The sequence below is a fragment of the Carassius auratus genome, chromosome 20, assembly GCF_003368295.1.
Source record: "Carassius auratus strain Wakin chromosome 20, ASM336829v1, whole genome shotgun sequence".
Lineage (NCBI taxonomy): Eukaryota > Metazoa > Chordata > Actinopteri > Cypriniformes > Cyprinidae > Carassius > Carassius auratus.
Window position 1 is genome coordinate 26,086,364 of NC_039262.1, and position 24,622 is coordinate 26,110,985.

Below are 24,622 nucleotides of genomic sequence, written 5' to 3' on the forward strand. Positions count from 1 at the left end.
AAATCACTGCACAACTATCCATTTCTCTTTCTCTTAATCTGAAATACATACACGGCATGACAATAGTCATCAGATAGTTGCTGTCATGGCAACCAGGCTGTTATTAATGAGATGTACTTCATCTTTGTACCAAACGGCTGAGAATGAGATGGGAACGGTGCTCTTGGATGCTGTCTCTGTCTCATAATGATGCTGTGATGCTTTACAGTTCTCTTAATCATACACACACACACATTACAAACAAATATTAACACACCTGTTGGCATATTCACTCTCTCCCTCACTGTGTCACTCTTTCACACACACACACACACACAAATGATTCAGTGTTTCCTGATGACTGTTGTTCTCCCTAGAGCTGGGTAGATTACTGCTCCCAAATTACATGACAATACTTGTAGTTAGTATCATAATCCATCACATTACATGTTTTAGTTAATATAATCAGCCTAGTTTTTGTTTTCATTTTTAGACCATTTTTGACTTAAAACGTTTATCACATTTAAGATCATCTTGTTCCATATTAATATAAAATACAGAGAGAGAAAAAATATATTCCTTTTATTGTTATTAACAACACCAAGTGCATTAAACATTGCATCACATCAAGATTTCCAACATTGGAGTTTGTAAATTTAATGAAAAGCTAATAATCAATTAAATCATAAATGTACTATTAAAACAAGGAATTTTAAAATAACAGCAATGAAAAATAAGGTGAATTTGTGCATTTAAATGTTTTTTAAAGACTAAAGTTTTCCAATGACATACAGGTGCATCTCAGTAAATTAGAATGTTGTAGAAAAGTTTGTTTGGTTCAGTAATTCAACTCAAATTGTGAAACTTGTGTATTAAATAAATTTATTGCACACAGACTGAAGTAGTTCAAGTCTTTGGTTACTGTAATTGTGATGATTTTGGCTCATATGTAACAAAAACCCACCAATTCAACATCTCAACAAATTAGAATACTTCATAAAAAATTTTTTGTGAATTGTTGGTCTTCTGGAAAGTGTTAATTTACTGTACATGTACTCAATACTTGGTAGGGGGTCGTTTTGGTTTTATTACTGCCTCAATTCGGCATGGCATGGAGGTGATCAGTTTGTGGCACTGCTGAGGTGATATGGTATGAGCCTTCAGCTCAACTGCATTGTCTCTTGTTTCTCATTTTCCTCTTGACAATACCCCATAGATTCTCTCTGGGTTCAGGTCTGGTGAGTTAGCTGGCCAGTCAAGCACACAGGCACCATGGCCATTTAGCCAACTGTTGGTGCTTTTGGCAGTGTGGGCAGGTGCCAAATCCTGCTGGAAAATGAAATCAGTATCTTCAAAAAGCTGTTCAGTAGAAGGAAGCATGAAGTTCTCCAAGATTTATAGGTAAATGGGTGCAGTGACTTTGGTTTTCAAAAAACACAATGGCCCAACAGCAGCAGATGACATTGCACCCCAAATCATCACAGACTGTGGAAACTAAACACTGGACTTCAAGCAACTTGGGCTATGATCTTCTCCACCCTTCCTCCAGACTCTAGAAGCTTGGTTTCTAAATGAAATACAAAACTTGCTCTCATCTGAAAAGAGGACTTTGGACCACTGGGCAACAGTCCAGTTCTTCTTCTCCTTAGCCCAGGTAAGATGCTTCTGACGTTGTCTGTGGTTCTGCAAATCTCTAGACACATCTGTGTGTGGTGCTCTTGATGCCTTGACCCCAGCCTCAGTCCATTCCTTGTGAAGTTCACTCAAATTCTTGAATCGATTTTGCTTGACAATCCTCATAAAGCTGTGGTTCTCTCGGTTGGTTGTGCATCTTTTTCTTCCACACTTTTTCCTTCCAGTCAACTCTCATTTAACATGCTTGGATACAGCACTCTGTGAAAAGCCAGCTTCTTTGGCAATGAATGTTTGTGGCTTACCCTCTCCTCCTTGTGAAGGGTGTCAATGATTGTCTTCTGGACAACTGTCAGATCAGCGTCTTCCCCATGATTGTGTAGCCTAGTGAACCAAACTGAGAGACCATTTTGAAGGCTTTTGAATTGGTGGGTTTTTTGTTAAATGTGAACCAAAATCATCACAATTAAAAGAATCAAAAACTTAAACTACTTCAGTCTTTGTGCATTGAATTTATTTAATACACAAATTTCACAATTTAAATTGAATTACTGAAATAAATGTACTTTTCCACAATATTCTGGTTTATTGAGATGCACCTGTAAGTGGTAGGCTACTTTAGAAGGTAAAATCTAAAAGATGAAAAAGATGAATTGGGGAGAATCACCAAATTATGACGAATTTATTGATATTGTGTAAATGATTTGTATTCATGTAATCAAAAAAGTAACTGGAGTCTGATTGTGGTTGTTTTAAATGTGATATAGTTGATAAATAATTTAATTACAAGTAATGATTTTAAAATAATAACAATAATCTGATTATGTAGCCAGATTACATATGAAGTACTGTAGTTATAAACGTTTAAACAAGATATATTTTTTATTATCAGACCACATACCAACCCTGCAAAGACATGCAGACAAAATTTCTATTCTCATACTCCATGAAATAAAGTGAATGGAGAAAAGGCAAGTGAGAACATGAGATTGGCACTTTCACACAAATGCGTTCAGTAGCTGAAGTGCACCGGTCACCCGTTAACTCAAAATCTGACTCGCGCTCCTTGGGTGAGACGGGCCATGAAGCACAGTGAGTGCTTTCACCTCCACTGAATGGAGCCCATACGGAAAAGACAACATTATCCACCTCATTTTTACTGTAAGAGTGGATGTAGCCAACTTCACTGTCATCCAGTTATTTTAGCAGTACAAAAGAGTCAGTTATGCTGTTTGATATCGCAAACCGCTATCTGTTGTCATTTTATTTTATTTTATTATTGTAACCATGAACTCTGGTTTGCAATGCAATAAATAAATCCCCTTTAGTGCACTTTGTTATGTTTCCAGTTATTTAGCAGCTAACAAAGTGGAAGTCTTTCAAAGTATTTCAAAGAAAATATACGTTAACTCAAGTTTTGTTTGGTATAACATAATCTCATAGCTGATATGCACTTTAAATGCTAAATCAAACTAGGCTGGATACTTTTATCCACTAAAGGTGCTTTAAGTAAATTACTTTAAATTGCAGCAAGAAAGTCCCGGGTTGAGGCAAGGAAGACCTTCTGTGTGGCTCAGTTTAGTTGAATTGGAGACACTAAATTATCTCGGTGTACAAAAGTGTGTCTGTCTGTGTGCCCTGTGATGGACTGGCCATGCGTCCGCTGTGTCTCTGGCCTGGGGCCGAATGCTGGGACAGACTCCGGACCCCAGTGACCATTCAGAGGATGAGCGGTGTGGAGAATGGATGGATGCAACGATGAAAAAAACCCAAGAAGAGCACATTCTCTGTCTGCTTTCATGATTCTGCAACAGTACAGCATGGTATAAGCTATGGGTATGATTCCCAGCAAACTGAACATGCAGGAATTGAAAAAAAAAGTATTTAAAATGCACAACACATGAGCATTTTGACAATTTGTAGGCATGTTCATGACTCGCAATGAGAACGATTTCAAGAAAAACATAACAGGTTAACCAGCAAAAAAATAAAAATAAAAATATGGCAAGAAATAGCCATGAAAAACATGAGATCACTGTTTTTATAATGCACAGATTTAAGTAAAGCATTGGTGACATCTGTCGCGTTTGTCTGCATTGGTATAAAAAGATGCTTAAATGAATGAAGTGCTAAAAAGCATTTGAAATACCATGACTTTGATTTTTGCTCGTACTGTATGTTGATTATTGGACATCGCTGCATCTGTTATACAAACAGATGAACTGAATGCACTGCAGCGTCCCACATCATTACACACATCTCATGAACTGCCAGTTTTTATAAATATTTCAAGGTGCAGAGCTTCACAGCTGCACTTTTTCTCACCTCTCCCAGCAGCAAGAACGTGTTTGTCCTTCAGTACAGTTCTGAAAACACGCTTTATTAAAGTTCACAGTGACCGCAGAGCATCTGCGCTTGTTTTTCATTAGGGTGAATTTCATGCCCATGTAGCCTGAGATCGTGCTGTTGAGATCTTGAGAAGATCTGCTGCTTGGAGCACTTTCATCCATTCAGGCATCCTTTCATCTTCCTTCATCCATCCCACGCTTTCACCAGCATCCGTGTGACGCCGGACCAGTCAGAGTCAGGGCTCTCACACAAATCACAGAAAGTGTCTCGCTGTCACATCGGTAGTTTCATGCCAAACCGATCCCAGAGCAATACATACTAAAGCATCCTGTTTACTTGAAAGACAATGTAATGAAATAATAACACTGTTGCACTACTGATCAAACGTTTAGGGTAGGTAGATTTAAAATATTCTTTTTATGGTCACGTTATTTTAAGGTCCAATTCTTTCCATTAACAAACCATTAAACAAACCCCTAATTTGCTGTTTATTAATAGTTAGTAAGGTAGTTGTTAAGTTCAGGTATTGGGGAGGATTAGGGATATATCATATTCTCACACAGAAAACGTGCTTTATAAATAATAATACACAGCCAATATGTTAATAAAAGACATGCTTATAAGAAACTACCTAATAGTGAGAACTCCTCCTTATACTAAAGTGCAGAGGTGGGTAGTAACGAGTTACATTTACTTCGTTACATTTACTTGAGTAATTTTTCGGGGTAACGAATACTTTTCGGAGTATATTTAAAGATGGGTACTTTATACTCTTACTTGAGTACATTTTTTGGGAAAAATCTGTACTTTTACTTCGTTACTGTGGGCGACGCCCCTCTCGTTACTTTATCTTAATGCAATAAATGCTTCAGTTTATTCCAAACGCGCCGTCTACTTTTCTCTCGACAATGAGCGATGCCCATTCGCGAATGATTCATTCTTTTGAGTCAACTCTGTTCAAAGGCTTGATCAAACCAATTGGCAAACGAGTGAATTGGTTCATGAATCAGTTTGATTGAGTCGTTCAGTTCCATGCTGCACGCGCTGAGCTCTGAAGCGGTTCACTCAGAGTTGTAACGTTTAAGAATATTAGCAGCGTTGAAAACGGGGCTATGGAACTGCACTAAATTGAAAGCTAATCTGCAAAGGCTATTCTTTGCTTGCGATGGAGATCCTTATTAGATGAACGCGTGTGCTGTCTACTGTTTAACAGGTAATAACTTGGGCTACATTCGATTACAGTACACGATACCACTGTGACAGTTTGTTGTACGTGTGTGGCTTATAACAGGTTGAATGCAGCTTCCAAAAGACAAAGAATAGCCGATTAAGATTTTATTAATTTTAATACAATCACACCAGTGCGAGTACGTTCAGCAAGTCATATCATCAGCTGCTAAATTCAGATCTGTGATCGCTTGCTGGCGCTGAGCCAGAGACAGACGCGTTTTTACAGCGCTGCGCATTAACCAATCACACACGGTTCTGTTGAGCTTTTGAATGCAATGGCCAATCAGAGGTGTTCCGATGAGTCATCGCTGAAATGCCGGTGCTTCCTTCACTCGCTCACTGAATGGAGACCTCTTTCTGCCGAATTCTCTCGTCAGAAACAACAAAGTGCAGATGTGTGTACGAATCTATAATTAAGATATTGATTTCACAGTGTTAACAGTTTCAGTGATTTTAATGGTAGTTTCTGAGAGTGAATGAAATCTAGACTGTCAGTGAAAATTATGTTTAATAATGTAAATGTTATTTGCTCTCTTTCTGAACAATGAAAGATTAGTAGCAATATTTATATCACATTAACTTTCAATGTTAAATTCACATTTAAAATAAAGTCAGCCGTATTAAAAATATGTTATGGCATGACACCTATATTTGTTACTTAAATAAACAGACAGGGTTTTATAATAAATTACATAAATTGGATTAAAGGCTGATGAAATATATACATTTATACACACACACATACATTACATACATTTTTTGTCTATATATCTATATAAAAAAAGGCTCCGTATATATGACCCAAAGTAACTAGTAACTAACTACTTGAGTAGATTTTTTATCCGATACTCTTTTACTCTTACTCAAGTAACTATTCAAGACTAGTACTTTTACTTTTACTTGAGTAAATATTTCTAGAATTACTTTTACTTTTACTTGAGTAAAGTTTTTGGGTACTCTACCCACCTCTGCTAAAGTGTAATTCAAAAATACTATAAAACCATTCGGTAAAATATAAGTAATGTAAATAGCAGGTTCTATGTGAATATCGGTTAAAATGTCATTTATTGTTGCGATCAAAGCAGAATTTTCTAAATCATTACTCTGCATCAGAAACATTTCTGAAGGTCACCATTTATTTGAAAGAAATATTTTGTAGCATAATAATAGTCTACTTTGATCAACTTAAATCATCACTGCTGACTAAAAGCATTACCTTCTTAAATAATAATAATCTTACTGACCCCAGACTTTTGAATGGTAGTTTATTTTGCGTAATAATTCATTTAGTCATCAATATTACAGCATTTCTATGAGTCAAAGGACTGCTAGCTAGACTGTACTAGTTAACAAATCATCCTCACATAGTTAACCTTAAAGAGTTTCCACAAAGGGTTGGTTAACATCTCTTTTTAATAAATAAATTAGGATTTATTATACATGGCACATTAAAAACAATAACAAACCTAAAGATAGTTCAGTGATATGAAGTTCCAAACTTTGGTTTGTGAGGAGCCTAATCGTTCAGTTCTGCCTACGTAAGTAGCAGTCATTGCGTGGTCCAGCACCCCTCCACCTCCCCATCTCCACCTTTAGTTCTGCTATTTATCTTCTATGTAGTGTCACATTTGGGGGATAGAGTTCGGAGCTCAAGCCGAGCCTCGGGCTTGAACCTCTGTTGAGGAAAGCAAGCCTGGCTCTGGATGGACAGGTGAACTCATGAAATTAAAAATGTGTGATCATTCAGACAGTTTACGGGCCCAAACACACTCAAGCAAACAGAACATATGAGTCACGAAGGTGCTTAAAGAGTTGCGATTTCATCATCTTTAGGACGTCACAAAGATATGACTTGACACTAACAACATGAAACCGGTGGCTGAAGCATCACTTCCATCAGCATTAAAGGTGGTGTGTGTGTTTGTGTCAGGACAGAAACGCCTGTGACCTCGTGAAACGTTACATGATGTTAACTGCTGGAGAGCTCAAGGCATCTACTGCCTCACCGAGTGATGTATGAAACATGCATCAGTTTTACAGTGCGCATAATATGCAGAGATTTGTATTTATGGAATGCCTGTGTATCCCTGGGTGGAATGTGATTACCCACAATGCAATGGGCTCCACTCAACCTTTCATTTTCATATAAAACATGAAAGCAGTATCAGATGACCAATCTCTTTGACTGTCCCCACAAATTTGTAATAATTCATAATACCGTCAAATAATGCCAATGAATGGTGATGTTCTCTTAAACACATGACATAAAAATAATATAAAAATTCTAATTTTATTTTAGAAAAAAGACTAGTGTGAGTAAATAATGATTTTATTTAGATTTTTGGGTGAACCATCAATTTGAGTTTGACCCAACAGTCACTGTGTATATGATCTGAGCCTAGTGGTTAGAGAGTTTGACTCTCTAGGGTTGTGGGTTTGAGCCTCGGGTCAAACTCTCGGACGTATTTTAAAGATTCTATAGAGATTTCATATACTTTTGAAAATCCAGTGTTTAGTTGATCCTGATAAGCGCTGTTCGTCACAGTTGTAAACACAACATTTTCTTCTTTCGTGAGGGGGTGTGGCATCACAACATCTTTATTTTCAGGCAGAACGTTATAAAACGTGACACACACGTCTCCCAGAAATCCTGTAGAATTCAACCAATCCGATGACGACCTCGACACTCCTGAAGTGTTTCCATGTGCATCAGACGTTTAGCCAACGGCCCGTGTGGCGTCTGAGGCTGAAACCAGCTGAACAGCATTCTGTTTAATATGTCAGAGCTTGTATTAAATTTAAATTGTTCATAATTATATTTCTGAAAAAAATAAATACAAAACAAAAAAGTAAATAATAAAAGTTGAGTTAAACTCCTCTTTGAGATGCTTGGTTCACCTTTTTCTCATCACTGACTTCAGATATGTGTTTTCGGTTGTTGTTGTGGTGTGGGAGTTTGCTGGAAGTCTTTGAGCCTCCTGAACATCTATTTGCACTCACATGTGAATGAAAGAGGCACACACCGACATGATTTGGGTATTTCTTGTTCAATAGAAATCTATTGAACCACTTTATTTGTTAGTAGTTTTTTTGTAAAACCCAAATTATTCTGTGAAATATAATTACAATTCCTTCTGAAACTGTGTTTTGATGATTTGATGAGAAAAAAGGTTTTGTGTTATCACTGACAGAGTCTGAAAGTAGCATTTTGCATCAGATTTGGTTGAAGTTTTCCAATTTTCAAAGATGTGTCACATGACTAAAGGTCAGGTTTAGCCAGAAGGGCTTCTCCACATAATCCAGTGCTGATGATGCTTTTTTAAATTTATTTTTTGAATCAAACTGTTGCTATTATTGCCGTCGCTTTTAATAAACAGCATCAAATGACCGCAATTCATTATTGTCAAGATTTTAGAAAGGCTGTTTAATCTACAACAGCAACCTAAACCAATGTCTAAACAGATATTAGGCTGTCGGGGAACAACAACGCTAACACTATTTCAGAGTCAATGTATGTACTTACTATAGTAATGAAAGAAAGAAATTTAAAGCAACTACTAACCTTAAACCAAACCCTAACCCTACAGTACATATTGTTAATTCATATTCCCCTTTGAATAACATTAATGCATAAGAGCAGAGACATTTATTAATAGGGCCAGTTTCATGAATGTCTATGTGCTGCATTATTCAGCATCACTCAAATGCTACAGTATATGAAGCATGTCTTCTTCTGTCCTCCGTTCTCATCTCTCTGTTCGTCTCTCAGTCAACTCTATGAGCCTTCTGAGGCATCATAAACCGTAAGAAGAACAATACGGGATGCAATCAAGGTCTAATCACTTCAGCATGCAGATGAGCTCAGCTCAGCCTCACAGTGTCACATTTCGGGGACTTCATCTGTCTTACGAGGAAACAATTCCAGATGAGAGGAGGACTTGAATATCAGGTGTGACTCACTCCTCAGGATTTCATCTCTTCTCAGGGATATGTATCTGCTCTTTGCACACCAGGTCTCAATACTGTAAACCCCAGATGAGAAATCTGACCGCAAAAGAGAACGCCATTAACTTCAGCTGCGACACTTCAATTACGAGTGACGACAGCCGAAATGTTCACGCACCCTTAAGTTATAAATTACTAAATCAAAATCAAATTTACACAAATCCAAAGTTCTTCAGCTAAAATGATCATGTACTGCATGTGAAGGCATGTGTGGAATAGCTGGCAATCTTTATTTTGGAATTATTGCTTTAATCCCCCCCCCCCCCCCCAAAAAAAAAACAATGAGACAAAAGATCCAGGAAAACTTTTAACAATAAAACCTGAGAAAAGAGGGTTTGGGCAACATTCTCAAATCAGCATAATGACATAGAAAACACTCTAATCTAACAAACACCATCATATGATGCACACCGCATATCAGTATTTAGATGAGTCCGGATCTGGTCAGACGTGTTTCATGATTGGGTCTGAATCTAGACCGTCTAGCACACTTTACTGCTCTGTTTAGTAAAAAAAGTAACTGTTAAACAAACAGAGTGAAGCGACAGTAACAAATATGAAACTTAAAAAAACAAAAAAAACAATGCAATTCATTTTTAGTTTTATTCTTTTAAATAAGAATGTGCCTCAGCACTCAATGTTCAAACAAGCTCTCATAGCACTGTCTTTAAATAGATCATCAACAACTTCAAGAACAGGAGCCAAAGTGAGGCCAAAAAGCAAAATGTTCTCCAGAAGTCTCTTCTCTTTGCGGTGTGCACCGGCAGAGCCGCTGAACATTTTGGGAACCAAAAAAATAAATCGAACTGCTTGCATTCTTCTCCGACCCGATGACTGTGCTACTGCGGGATGGTGTGGTTCGCTCTCTTTGCTGCAGGCGGAGGCATGAGATCAGCGTCGCCTGGGTGTTTGCGGGACTGCGCCTGGGCGCACCGGTCCAAAAACTCAAAGAGAATTTCCTTTGTGACGGGATGCTGGATACTGTTGCACACCGCTGTCAGGACGACACGAGACAAAGTGAGAACAAATTATAGATGCTCAGTTGGGCTGCAAGCTCCGGTGGAGTTAGCTAGCTATCTGAATTATAACATTCGGGTTAATTAATGATGCAAACATTTTAAAGCTGGGGTGGGCAAATCTGGCTGCTTACAGTACATTTACACAACAACAACAACTATGGTTTGCATACAGATAACAATGTTTTCAAAATGATTCCCATCAACATGGACCTTCGAAAATGACTAAAATCCTTTCTTATCCAGGTCAGCCGCTTAGTTGGTGATGAGAATTTGTAAAGAAACGCTAAGCATTTATGCATTCATAAAGACTGAACATGTAAAATGCATAAAATGATGTCACTATTTTAACAAACTGGTGCATTTTTTTGTAGTTTAGATGATAATTTCATTATCTAAAACTCACACTTTGTGTTTTAAGACGCCCAAAACACTGATGTCATGTAAATGAACCGACAAAACACATTTTGAGTTTTAGATGACGAGAGTCTACTATAAAGCTCCATGCAGGTGAGTTTGATCAGGGTTGGTTCTCAAAGGCCTGAGTTGCCCAGCCTTGTTTTAAGGTAATGTTATGCACAATGAAAATACATTTGGTTTGGTTTTCATCTAGTCGACTAAACAGAATCAGATAGTGACCCTGGCTTTAGTAGAGCACATGCATCCTTACCCATTGCTGTGTCGTATGAGTTGGGGAAGCTCTTGTCCGTCCTCTGTCGCATGAACACCCAGGTGTTATTGACGAACGTACACTCAATTATTTTATTATCATACTGCTTCAGCTCCTTTGTGATCTGGGGTGCAAAAGAATAATAGGGTAATACACACTTGTGTGAATTGAAAGAAATAAATGACAGCTGCATTATTCAAACCAAACAGCATTCTTGTAAACATGTACAAACCACTTTTACATTTTTTATGTTAGTATTATTTTTTCGTGTTTACTTCATGTTCTGAAAGTAGCCAGATGAAGAAAAAATATCCATATATCAGCAAAGCTTGTCTGAAAACCACCAATTAACACGTGCATTGAATCCTGTCCTGCAGAGTTCAGCTTGAACCCCAGTTCAACACACCTGAACCAGCCAATCACCTTCTTCAGGGTTACTACAAGCTGTGTTGGGTTATGTTTGAGCTAACCTCTGCGGGATGCTGGTCCTCCATATGTTTTATATAAGTTTGTTTTTATATGTCCGCATTGCCAGGACCTGAAACAGACGGGATACGAACCAAAATCTCTGTTAAATGTGCCTGGAGCTTCTGTGCTCACCACTAGTATGTGGTTCAGACAAATAGTTGGTACTTTTTGTAGGTTGTAAAGTAACTGCCAGTGCGTAATGTGTAATTACAGCCACAACACAGATGTCCCAATACATGACAGTTTCACAAAGGCCTTAAGAAAACAGGAGCGTGTTTGGCCCAAGTAAGCGAGAGAAAGAAATATCTCAAAGATAAAGAGACTGGATCCTCGCTAAACCGTGGCAGGTTGGTGTGTGGGGGAGGAAGTGAGCTGGCAGTAAAGCCGCCCCCTTCTGGGCCTATTGGCATGATGGGATGAGTAAATACCCTCACCATCCAACAGTGAAGGGCATCTGTCAGCACAGAGAGGAAGCTGAATATTTCAGGACTGACATACACCACAATATTCCAAGGATTAATTAACCCGAGGTGGTACGGTACCTTTCCTGACCACTTAAAAGAACCCAGCCAAATATAATAGAGGCGTCAGGCCAAGGATTCTGCGCACGCGCTTTCACACCCCACACAACCACATACACACCACCATGGCAGAGATCCAGGGATGTTGTTCGGCTTTCGTCTGGCACGGTACATGATGCTCCTGTTAGTTCTGGATCGGCCCATCATGACACTCCGGTCACCCTCTTGAAGTCCTGGCAGCCATTTACAAACACCACACGGTGCCCAAAGCAGCCAAATCCACTCCATTACAGCTAAAGCCTGCCAAACACCTTCTTAGTTTGTAATGATAATACGCAGTCAACAATAAAACAAAACTAATTCAATTTAATCAAAGCAACAATCAGGGGCATAGCAGCCCCTCCAAAAACATCCTGCCAAATAATCATTGCATTTTAAGAGTGCAAAGAAACACTCCAAACAGACACAACACGGTAAGCGACCACCCTACTGCACCTGCTCCCTATTCACCAACATCCGGCTTTCAACAAATCAGGAGTGACTATCATGTGACTGTTACTCATGGAGTCAAGCACCAACCAACAACTGCAACAAGAATGCTGAAAAATAATCTCTCTATATAACAGGTCAATTAGTGATGTTGACTATTTTTTCATTCTGACCCATTTTTTCCCAAGAACCAGAGCTTGTTTTGACCAGTGCATGTTTTTGATCAGGCATGAGACAGGTCCAAACATTGGGCTGCTTGTTGGAAATCAATGTTTTTGGAGTTGTGAAGAACCTTTTAAGCAGCTTTATTTTTAAGAGAGAATGTCAATTATGTGAGCTTTGGCTGTTTAGCAGTTGTGTTTAATTTCCAGCCATTAGTCCATTCCTGCTTCTCGATTGATTGAGTGAAGCAGTGGCTCGTCACTAATGTGGCCTGTTTATTGCCTTCAGTCCACTGCAGCACTTCAGCACAATCACAACCACCTCTTTCCTCGTCTATAAACATTCCATATCTATCTGTGGAAACTGCACCACATATTTATTTGCTAAATAAACCGAATCATTTAATAATCATAGTCAACAGCATATCATACGTGGTTTAGAGTGAAAGAAAACAATTAACAGTTACCATAGTTACTCATTAATTTACAACTGAGTGTGTGTTTCAGAAAACTAGCCTAAATGTTGTTTAGTGGGTTTCATGCCAACTAAAAAAAAAACTATTTCCAAAAGAGAAGTCAGACTTGGATTCATGACAAAACAGATTTGTGAACACAGACAGCAACTCTAAAAGGCACGTCAGCTTTACAAGAGAGTGCTCTTCATGTGAAGCGTATGGGAGACGTATTGATTCCAATGGAGTTTGCATTAACATGCTGCTAAGATAATTCTGTATTAAAACAATGCTAAATTTGGGTAAAATAATCCACAACATTTCTGCACTAATGTATTTATAATCTCACTCCATCTATCTTTTTGTTAATTTATTATTTTATTTTATTCAGGGACATTAAAAAAACAGAATCAGTGGAAAATGTGCTGGATTTAACTAGGATAATTAAACAAGGTAATCTGTAGTTAAAATAATAATGCAACATCATTACACAAATCCCTATAAATATTCAGAATTCAAATGTTTTCATTTCTAGAGAAACCACAATGATTGTTTTTTCTTTTTTATCTTTTCTTCTTCTGGTTGTAAGTTCTGCCAAGATCTATATGTTATTGTCTAGTTTTGTCTTAAAGCACATTCTTCATGACTAAACCGTACTTCTCAATGGTTTGCTACAATCGCCCCTCGTAGCAGCTCGTGTACCTGCTTATTATTTGATTTATGAATTTGGGAGGAACAAAACTCTTGAGTATCTTAAAAACAACATTAAATCAGTTCCCAGCGCAAAAAAAAAAAAAAAAAAAAAAAAAAAAAAAAAGAAAAGAAAGAAAACTTAATGGAAACAAATGCCTTAATAGCTGATTTTACCAGGCTTAGGAATAGATTTAACAAACTACTTAATGATTTGCTTTTATGAAATACATTAATTCAATCAGTCTGTGATTACACAGCTCACTTTAGACATTCTACTAACAGTCGACTAGCACTAGCATTAGCAGACTGTCTGCTTAATATCTTCTAACACTATATTTTGATGGGTCCACAACATAAAGCATTTTAACTGAGATTCTTTGCAAGTATATGTCAACTTATACTAAACACTAAACCTAGTCTACTCTGAGAGTCTGTAGACCTAGAGTTGCAAATTAATGAGAATTCGATGACATTGTAGTTGCACAGTTAAGTGTAACCGAGCACGGTCACATCATTTTGTTCCCAACAAATGACACAATGTATATAAGCAAAACTTTTCAACTTGAATATTTCATTCACTGAGATCCTATGTGTGATTTAAGGGCAGGGTGTGTGATTTGGTTCAAAACCATTCTCTTTTTTTAATGCTTGTTTAAAGTATTTTCACGTCCCAAAAGCAATCACTAATTAAGTGGTGTAAAAGTATTTATATGTATTTATATAGTCTGTGGAAGGCTAGGACCATAAAATGTTCGTCCAATCATATCCCTCAGTCCGAACATTACGAGATGATACCCAACCTGCCTGTCCGATCTGATCTCATGGCAATTTGTACATATTTTACTTGGTGGTATGACCATACTTGTACAAATTCATATACGATTTTTGCCCAATTGTATAATAAATTCGTACAAATGACCTACCCCTAACCCGCCCTTAAAACTACCCGTCACTGGGGTCTAGACAAATCGTACAAAATCATAAGAGTGAGGTCGAACGAATTCGTACATATTATCCCCCTAATAAACTACATATGAATTGGTGGTGAGATAGCACTGGCCTGTCAATGTACTGTATGCAGACACGATACATCAGCTGCACGTTCAATTGTGCTACTGCAGGCCTAGCAAGAACGGAGGCATTGTTATTGTAATATTATGCACTTTGTACTATGATGTTTCTCATGGGTGAATAAACCATGAGGTAATCTGACAGCGTTGACCCGGTCTCCCAATGCGTCGCTTAGTTCATGTGTTTTGGAGGAGGCGTGGATTCGGAGAGTGATTTGCAGGTGATTTGTGACCCTACATTTAAAAGTGTTCCCAGTGTATAACAGCATCCACACCAGAGGATGATAACATTCTGTTTATTATATGTGTGCATTGCTGTTATGTGGCTTGACGCTTTAAATTCTTGACTAGAATGGATTCTCATTAGCTGTCAAAGTTTTTAAAGTTCATCAGCTAGAATTTATTTTTAAGTGATACCAATGATTGTATTCCTCTTTTCTGATTTTGTTATAGTTGTGGTATACATCGATGCACACCGAGAGCATTCCTCGAGCGGCTCTCTAGACAGGCCGATCGCTGGGTCTCAGATCGGAGGTCTTGTGTGACCCAGCGTTCACCTGTCTGACTCGATTAATTAAAAGCACATCATGTAAAGAGCATTTGACAATGACAGGACTATCTTTAGCGGCGTCTGTATTTGCAGAAGGAATCTTCAGACATGTGAACCAATGTTTCTCTCACCTTCATTTGTGCAAAGGGCCTGTCATAGCTCCCCACGTACAGGAGACCCACCGTCTGCGGGATCAGTCTGGAGAAAGAGCGAAAATAAAGATCTAAATTAAATTTCACATCCAGACAAGCAAGCATTGTGCTATTCCCCAAGACAGCGGAAGTCAGGGAAATAACAGCAGCTCTGCCATGGAGGATGTCCTCCGATACTGCCGTGTAATTACTCTGGGCTTCATAATACATGCCTATAAGACTTTCACAGTCAGGATGAGGAGCCTAAATACACAGACGCCAAGGTCTTTGAGGTGTAGACTTGAAATGGAACGTTCGAAAGGGAGGCTTTTTAAGGACAAGGATCAAGGATTTTAAAATCAATATTAAAATTAATTTTGAATGAGATGCTGGTAAATGATGCACTGTCTTGTGTGGCTCACTGATGCAATGCAATAAACATACATACATATATATGTGTAATATACACAATATAGTTATAATTTAGAAGAAGATTCTTAGGCATTATGCATTTATTTGAGGAAGTACTGTAAAAATGGAAATATTGAGAAATATCATTACGCATTAAAATAACTGTTTTCTATTGAATATGTAGTAAAGTGTAACTTACTGCGGTGATCATATCTGACATTTCAGCATCGGGGGAGTGTGTGAGGGGGTCATTAAAAATTAACCAACTTCTCTTTTGGTATCTTCATTTTTAATGCCTTATTTGGTCAATTTCCAGAGATATTAGGATCTAAATATTTGAAATTGAAATCTTTTGCAACATTATAAATGTCTTTACTGTCAAACAAACCTGGTAGTACGTGAGAATAATAACAGTTTAATAAACAATACTATATTTACTGTATATTAACAGTTTGCCTGACCCATATCTAACATGGACGGGAAGATCAATCATATGACTTGGCATGTAATATCTCTGAATTATATTTAAGAGCTTTTCTCAGCAAACAGTTTTTGCAAAATATGAATTAACTCTTCATAATGTAATAAATTCCATTAGAACTTTTATTTTACTTTTAATGTGTCAAAAGACTTGACATATGCAATGATCACACTTGAAACCAGTCTTATTAATCTCGGCTGAAGATGAAATAATCAGTGATCACTGCAAGTGCTCCCTAACAAACAGACAGTAGGACACTGTAGCCCTCTCCTCTCTATAATTGTCCCAGCTGTTCACGCGTACACAGTGAAATGTGTTACCATCCAGAATAGTGTTGAATCACCGGGGAGGAGACCGGATCCCAACCCTGACACTGAGGGCTAAAGAACCCCCTGCCAGTCAAGCTAATGGTGCTGTATATTTGGAGACCACTGTGTTCAGCCTCGGTTACTGTGTGTCCTGTGCACTTGTTTTATCACTTTGAATGCAGACATTTTTGTCAAATAATGAAACCAATGGAACAGTTTAGACACCCGTGTGATTTATTTCAGTGTGCACCAGATCTCAGCAGCAGTTGTCCAGTGATGAGGGCCGGGACTAACATTGAGACGTCTCTTTAGCAGCAGGCTGTGTCATTACGGTTTCCATAATTGGTATCGCAATGTGTGAACTGCTGAAACGTGCATTTCTCTCTTTCTAGAGTAATTAAGACCATCAAGCTCAACCATCTGTTGACTGCTCAAAAATTCATTTAGGACTATCTAGACCTCTTTATTCATTTGATGACAATGTTTCAGAGGAGATTCTGTGAAATGTATTCTCGTGAAACACTGGTGAACAGACTGGATGACTACATGTCAGTTTTTTTTTTAGATGCACCTGTATATTATTGCTTTTCCTCATTATGATATCAAAACAGGTGTGTCATCTTTAAAAAATTGTCTCAATGTCAGAATAATGCAAAAAAAATAAAAAATATTTATATATATATATATATATATATATATATATATATATTTGTCTTGTTTTCTAGTATAATCATCTCATCTAAAAGGGGTATACAAAAATCTTAATTCAAAGGCTAAACAAGATTATTCTTCTTGCCCCATTGGAAGATATTTTTGCTTGTTTTAAGCAAAAACTAACAAAATTTTAATAATTTGTTTTTAGAAAGCGAGATATTATATCTTAAGTAATTTTACTTGTCAAGTAAATGCATCTTGATTAAAGAATTTGTAGATATTTGTGACCCTTCTGGCAAAATGAGGTGTAATGCACACAGGCTAATTTTGAGCTACGGGCAAAAAAAAAGAAAAAAAAAAGGTGAAATATTATGATTTTGGTTGTGTTTCAGATTTTCACAAAAATGAACCCTTGTCTAGTGAGACGTCCCAGTGCTCCAAATAGTGATTAAACACCTAAAAGTTTCTTTATTTGTACATTTTCTGAGAAGCAAACGTTTTTCTGGGCTCTATTCTTGTGCTGCTTCTCATCTGAAGCACCTGCATCAAGACGACAGACACCAATGGTGCTCTATCCCCACACACATACATAGATTTAAAGTACCTGTAGGCTAAATATACTCAAGTATTCATGCAAACATAATCTGTTATATCTTAAGTGAATGTCTGGGGAACTTTTGGGGAAAAACATACTGTGTGTAACTATATTAGATCCCTGCATTATACTATGTCTTAATTTATGCATTTCTGCAGCTCTGTTCTGGTTTACTGGCTGCTCACGAATTTCCACTAATTCAATAATATTTAGGCATTGTTTCTTTTCCTAAATCCTCACCATCTAACCCTCTAAATGATTCATGATATGAAACAATTATCTGGGAAATTGACTTGGTTAGCTACTACATTTCCATTGATTTCCATGTCGAAGAACTTACTGTTGATTATATTTTAATGTACTTTTAAAGTTTAAACCACATTAAAAGCTTAATTTGTAAATTATGAATGAATGATGATGCATTTATATACCGTAAGCCCATGCAGCCCCAAATTAAATAGGTTAACTAACCACCGATAGCTTACATCGATTGCATCTCTTATTGACATCTGATCAATCATCGATTAACTTTTGACAAACCCATAGTTTGTATGTAAAATGAAAAAAGTATATTATGTATGCATGCGGGTGTTTGTGTGTGTGTGTCTGGGCTGTATCATACACCCGGCGCAATGCGATGCAAGGCGTAGCGCAAGTGTGTTTGCTCGTTTCATTCTGTCGCCGTTCGCATGTCCCCGTCCAGCCCTACGTCGTTTAATTAGCAAATACATTTGCGCCCATTTGTGCGTGCTGGTCTAAAAAGAGGAGTGTTCAGGCGCATAGCTGGCACATTGCTATTTTAAGGAGCTGAAATATACCAACTCAAACTTGGTCTAAAGTCTAAAGTCAATGACGCAATATTGTTTTTGTTATTTAGAGAGCGCGTTGGTAGAAAATGCGCCTCTGGGCGGATCCACAGTGCACGTTGACTTTGCTTATTATACACGGGGATGCACATCTCACAAACCTGCATCAGTTATTATTTATAGCAACAAAGATGAAAAAATACTATACAGTATTATGATTATTGATCTAGTACTATTAAGAAAATAAGTGTGTGTGTGTGTGTGTGTGGGGGGGGGGGGTGTAACATTGCTAGGTAATTTTGCTTTGTAATCTTCAGGAAACTTTAAATCAGATCAGTTTTCTCTAAATTTACTTTGCTAATTCAATCAGCTTCAAACAGGTTTAGCTCAGTCATTTTTCATCATACATCATTTTGGAGGTTTTTTAAATAGAGATTATAACTTTTTGAAAATGTGCTCATTGTGACTCATTTTGCCAGCACAGGTCACAGGATTTTTTTTTTGCAGTGAAGTTAAAAATCGTTGTATGTATAGATTGCATTTTATATGTATTTTTGAATAAATCATTGCATCTGGACAAAAGAAAAACAGCCAAGCAGAGTGCAAAATGGGTACTATAATGGCTAGGTCAGCCAAAAAAATAAAAAATAAATAACACCCCGTCTTCAACTCATCTGATAGTGTTTGTCTTGCATTGGGAATAGGACACTTGTCAGAGGAAGGGAAAATGGAGGGTGGCCAAGCTGAAAATGGGAAGATAGTTCACCTATTATCAAGTCCAGAGCTCCAAAGGAGAGTGTTAGAGAAGTCCAGATGTCTTGCCATTGAAAGCCTGCTGAAAATCACTTTTGAATGGTTGTGAATCAAATCATCTCTGGTCAATGACACATGGAAAAAGATCATATCCATGTTTTGCAGTGTGTGGTTTAACAGTCAGGCAGAGATTTCTCTTCACAAGTACTCTCTCTCTCTCTTGAAACTGAACTGGGAACTGGCAGCTTTCATGATGTAGGTGTTCAAGGTCAGTAAAGATGTGTCCAAACAGACTCACGCCTGTAGTATGAATTCAGAAAGCTCTAATCCAGTTTCTAAGGTTTAGTTTCTATACACTACAGAGTCTGTACATTCAACAAGAGAAGGTTTGATTTTTACTTTACCCTTTTAGTTTTCAAAGCAACAAAGGCTTCTAATACAAATGTTACTAGACTATTGAGAGTTGCTCTAAAATAATTCATTCCACTGCTTTTAACAGATGGAGCGCGTTTGCAGAGCAGCCTTACTAATGAAATGTTTATCTGTTTTCAAATCGCACAAATTTGAAGTACAAATTCATTTCCTTAAAAATTGCACCAATTTAACCCAAGGTCTTGTCATTACCGCTCTTCAACATTCAGTGTCATCTATGCAAAGAGTTAGGGGTTCTTTTATTATTTTACCCATCTCATTTCAAAGCTCTCTGCAAATAAAGAGGGCATGGTGAGAGGGAAAAACACTCACAGATAAAGAGTGTGTGTGTGTGTGTGTGTGTGAGAGAGAGAGAGCTGTGTGGGAGGAGAGTGGAGATGTCATCTTTCTCTGTTTCCTGGCAGGGGTATAACCCCGCTAATAACCTCAGCCGCTCGCTGAAACATCTGCTGTAGAAAAGCCAGGCCTCTATGATGCTTCGATGACACTCACTGACCATCGGCTCATAAAATAGCTATTTATTTTTTGCCTGGTCAATTTGGAATAAAAACAAAATTGAAACATGTTAATCAAAGTTTAGAGCAAAACAGCCACTGGGTATAATCCGACTGATAATGTAGAAACGTTTATGTGCACAGTTATTGGGACATTAGAATCAATGAATTCCCAGTGGACATTCAGTTAATTCAGGCATGCTCACGACTTATTACATTTTTTAGATTTATTTTTAGTTTCCATGCTTGAAATGCTTTTGTAAATCTAATAAATCCATCTTTACCCCCAAGAGTCTGCACTCCATGCATGCGCTCTGTCTTTTACATACAGTACACATGCGTCAGATGAACGTCATGCCTTGACGTTTTCCTTTAGGAATTTAGAAAATGGCTTGTCATGTTAAAAATAGATCACGTTTTGTTGCGCAGGGCATCATTGTCAGATTTACAAAATGTTCCAATCAGAAGAGTGGGGGGTGGGGGTGGGAGGAGTCAAGTGCACTGAGAGTATATAGTAGCAACTGTGCATTTGCCTTAAGGTTCAGATACTAACTTTTGTGTTCAGAGCAGAAATACAATTTTAAGTCCCAGCATCCTTTTCAAAAGGTGTTTCCCTCATAAAAAATTGCCTTATAACATCAACACATGGATGTAGATAACACATAATTACCAAAACAGAGCCTCCCGGGTGCAGAATCCACCACCAGTAAATGGTGAACTCTTTCCTTCATAATGTAAGAGCATGATGGAAAGCAGACAGAATGATTTTTTTTGCATTCCAGTGCATTGCTTTTTAATTGTTTTTCTATTTAAACATGTGGAAAACAGACACCTTGTACATCTGAGAAGCATCTTGTCGTTCTCTGCATTCATTAACATTCCGCTGTGTCTTTTGTATTAAATGCAAAAACAAGTTCTGCATGATTAGTTACTTTATGTACTACTTCCTGAATGTACTTATTTAAAAGATAATAAAATGGAAAACAATCATTCCAATCCAATCATTTGTGTGGAGAGTGGAAACTAAAGTGCTCTTTACAGGACATGGAGGCGCCAACTTATAACTTAATATATGCCATAATTTTTACTCATAATGGTGGTAATACATCATTTGAAACGGTAAGGGGTCAAATCTTTTAATTGTGTGCACTAACAAAATCAACAAAACATTGTGCTTTTGTAAAATCAAGAAAACAAACAGGATGTTTTCCCGTTTTTCTGCCATCTCAGTCTTGAACAGGATCGCTTCAAAATGATGAACAGAAACTCAGCGAATACTTACCTCAAATACATGATAAATATATCTATAGAAAGCTTCGAATTAGTACTTTAAAATGAAATATTTCAAAAACAAAATCTGCATGTAATAACTTAGAATGCTGTCTAAGACTTGATGGCTGCTCTGTCGATTCTTCGTTATCAGTTAGGAACCTGTTATTTACCTGTGTTATTTAATAGCAATTTTTCTTTGGAATCCCACATTTGAAGTAGGGGTGCACCTATCAAGATCGTCCGATCATTAATGCGCATCTCGTCAGTAAAGCCGGTTCTCTAATCAGCAGTAAATTCCATCAGGTGCATGATTTTGTCACGGACAGAAGAGAGAGACAACAGGTAATTCAGGTAAGTGGATGTTTTAATGATAAGGAGGCAGGAATTACGTGAACGGGAACTGAGATCAGACGGTGGTTATTCAGATGATTCTTGACAAGGTTTAGGTAGTAGAGTCGGTGATTCTCTGACGAGACCAGACAGAGAGTGACAGGAGCTGAGGGCTTATGAAGAGGTAGTGGTGATCAGGTGCAGGTGCGGTGACTTCAATAATCCGGTGATAATGAGCGGATGGGAGGAGTCGGGTGATCGGACTCTGATGGTGTGGCAGGTGTTACTGGTGGTTCCGTGACAGTACCCCCCCCCCTCTACGGGCGGCTCCTGACGCCCGCGCTACTCGTCGACGGGGTCGGCCTTGACCTCTCGGCGCAGGGCGGTTAGGGTGGGAGTTGTGGAACTGGGTGAGGAGGGATGGGTCCAGGATGTCGTCCCTAGGGACCCAAGAACGTTCTTCGGGACCATATCTTTCCCAGTCTACTAGATATTCTAGGCGACGGCCCCGCCGACGGGAATCCAGGATATCCTGCACACGGTGAATTGACTCTTCTACAGCAATTTCTGGAGGAGGGGGTACTTCCACACCATCAGGTCCTGGGGAAGGAGAAACAAGAGGGTCAGTGAAGGGTTTCAACAGTGAGACATGAAATGATGGTGCGATCCGGTAGTGTGAGGGAAGGTGAAGACGATAGGTGACCTCGTTGACCTGCCTCTCGATAGTGAAGGGACCTATGTATCGGGGACTCAGCTTACAACAGGGTAGGCGAAGACGGATGTCTCTGGTGGAGAGCCAGACCTTTTGACCCGGTTGGTACTGGGGTGTATCTCTCCTCTTGGTGTTGGCCTGGCTCTGGTGTCTTCGCACTGCCCGTTGGAGATGGATGTGTGCTGAGTCCCATACCCTCTCACTCGCTTCGAACCAGGTGTTGACCACTGGGACTTCTGACGGTTCCCCCGACCAGGGGAAGAGAGGAGGCTGGTACCCGAGTATGCATTGAAATGGTGTTAGACCGGTGGTGTCTTGGCGTAGTGAATTCTGTGCATACTCGGCCCATGGGAGGTAGCGGCTCCAGCTTCCTTGGTTCTGGTGGCAGTAGGTTCGTAGGTATCTTCCAATCTCTTGAATCTTGCGCTCAGTCTGACCGTTGGATTGGGGATGGTACCCTGAAGATAGGCTGACTGAGACTCCAAGTAACCTGAAGAAAGCATGCCAGACTCGGGAGATGAATTGGGGACCTCTGTCAGATACAATGTCTTCTGGTAGACCAAAGTGACGGAATACTTGGTGGAATAGTAGGTTGGCAGTCTCAAAGGCAGTGGGAAGACCTTTTAAGGGGATGAGCTTACATGCCTTGGAGAAGCGGTCGACCACGACTAGGATGCTGGTGTGAGAATCTGAAGGTGGGAGATCAGTCATGAAATCTACGCCCAGATGGGACCAGGGACGATGTGGTATGGAAAGTGGTTTCAGCTTCCCTTCGGGGAGTCGTCGTGGGGTATTGGAGATGGCACAGACTGAGCACCCACGAACGTACTGAGCGACATCCTGCGCGATGGAGGGCCACCAGAACCGGTTGCGAAGGAGTGAGAGGGTTCGGTGGCTGCCTGGATGTCCAGAGCCCGGAGACGTGTGAACTGAGTCCATGAGGGACAGGCGTAGTGATGATGGAACGTATGTCTTTCCCTCAGGACCTCCCGGCGGAGCTGGCTCGGAGCGGGTGGCTTCCCGGATACGATCTTCAATAGCCCATTCGATGGGACTGACAATGACGGCTGGAGGGAGTATAGTTTCAGGAGGTGATAATTCGGGTTCAGGTGCATGAAGACGGGAGAGAGCATCTGCTTTGAGATTTTTGTCTCCTGGTCGATAGGTTACTCGAAAATTGAAACGAGTGAAGAAGAGGGCCCATCGGGCTTGACGAGGATTTAGACGTTTGGCTTCCTGAAGATATTGGAGGTTACGGTGGTCCGTAATGACCTCAACTTGATCCCTCTAGCCAGTGTCTCCATTCCTCGAAAGCCATCTTTATAGCCAGTAGTTCCCGATTACCGTTATCGTAATTACGCTCCGCCGGGGACAGTTTCTTGGAATAGAAGGCACATGGATGGAGTACTGGAGGCTTCCCCTGCTGTTGAGATAGTATTGCTCCCACTCCAGTCGATGAGGCGTCCACTTCGACCACGAAGGGGAGGTCTGGGTTGGGATGGATCAGGATGGGAGCTGAACAGAAGGCGTTCTTCAGTTTCTGGAAGGCTTGGATGGCCGTTGGGTTCCAGGACAGAGACTTGGGCCGATCCTTAAGGAGGGAGGTGAGAGGTGAACTGATGATACTGTATTGATGGATAAAACGACGGTAGAAGTTTGCAAATCCTAGGAATCTCTGGAGGTCCTTGACGGTGGTAGGTTGCGGCCAGTCCTTGATGGTGTCCACCTTCCTCTGGTCCATTTGGATTCCCTGTGGGCTGATGATGTAGCTGAGGAAGTGAACCGTGGTACAGTGGAACTCACATTTCTCCAACTTTAGGAACAATTGATGATCTCGGAGTTTTTGCAGGACTTGACAGACATGGTGGTGGTGTTCAGATAGGTTCTTGGAGAAGATTAAGATGTCATCAATATAAACGATCACGAATTTGGTCAGGAACTCACGGAACACTTCATTC

At 39.2% G+C, this 24,622-nt stretch overlaps 1 protein-coding gene across 1 annotated transcript in view; it reads right to left on the reverse strand.

The window, feature by feature from the left end:
- Positions 1-9,488: 9,488 nt before the first annotated feature.
- The window catches only part of rngtt (RNA guanylyltransferase and 5'-phosphatase), a 108,667-nt gene continuing 93,533 nt past the window's right edge, over positions 9,489-24,622 (reverse strand). The window contains exons 14-16 of the mRNA XM_026194970.1: positions 15,417-15,483; positions 10,882-11,005; positions 9,489-10,189 (exon numbers count right to left, since the gene is read on the reverse strand). Coding sequence (XP_026050755.1) covers positions 10,035-10,189; positions 10,882-11,005; positions 15,417-15,483 — 346 coding nt within the window. The 3' untranslated portion in view covers positions 9,489-10,034. The remainder of the gene's footprint in view (positions 10,190-10,881; positions 11,006-15,416; positions 15,484-24,622) is intronic.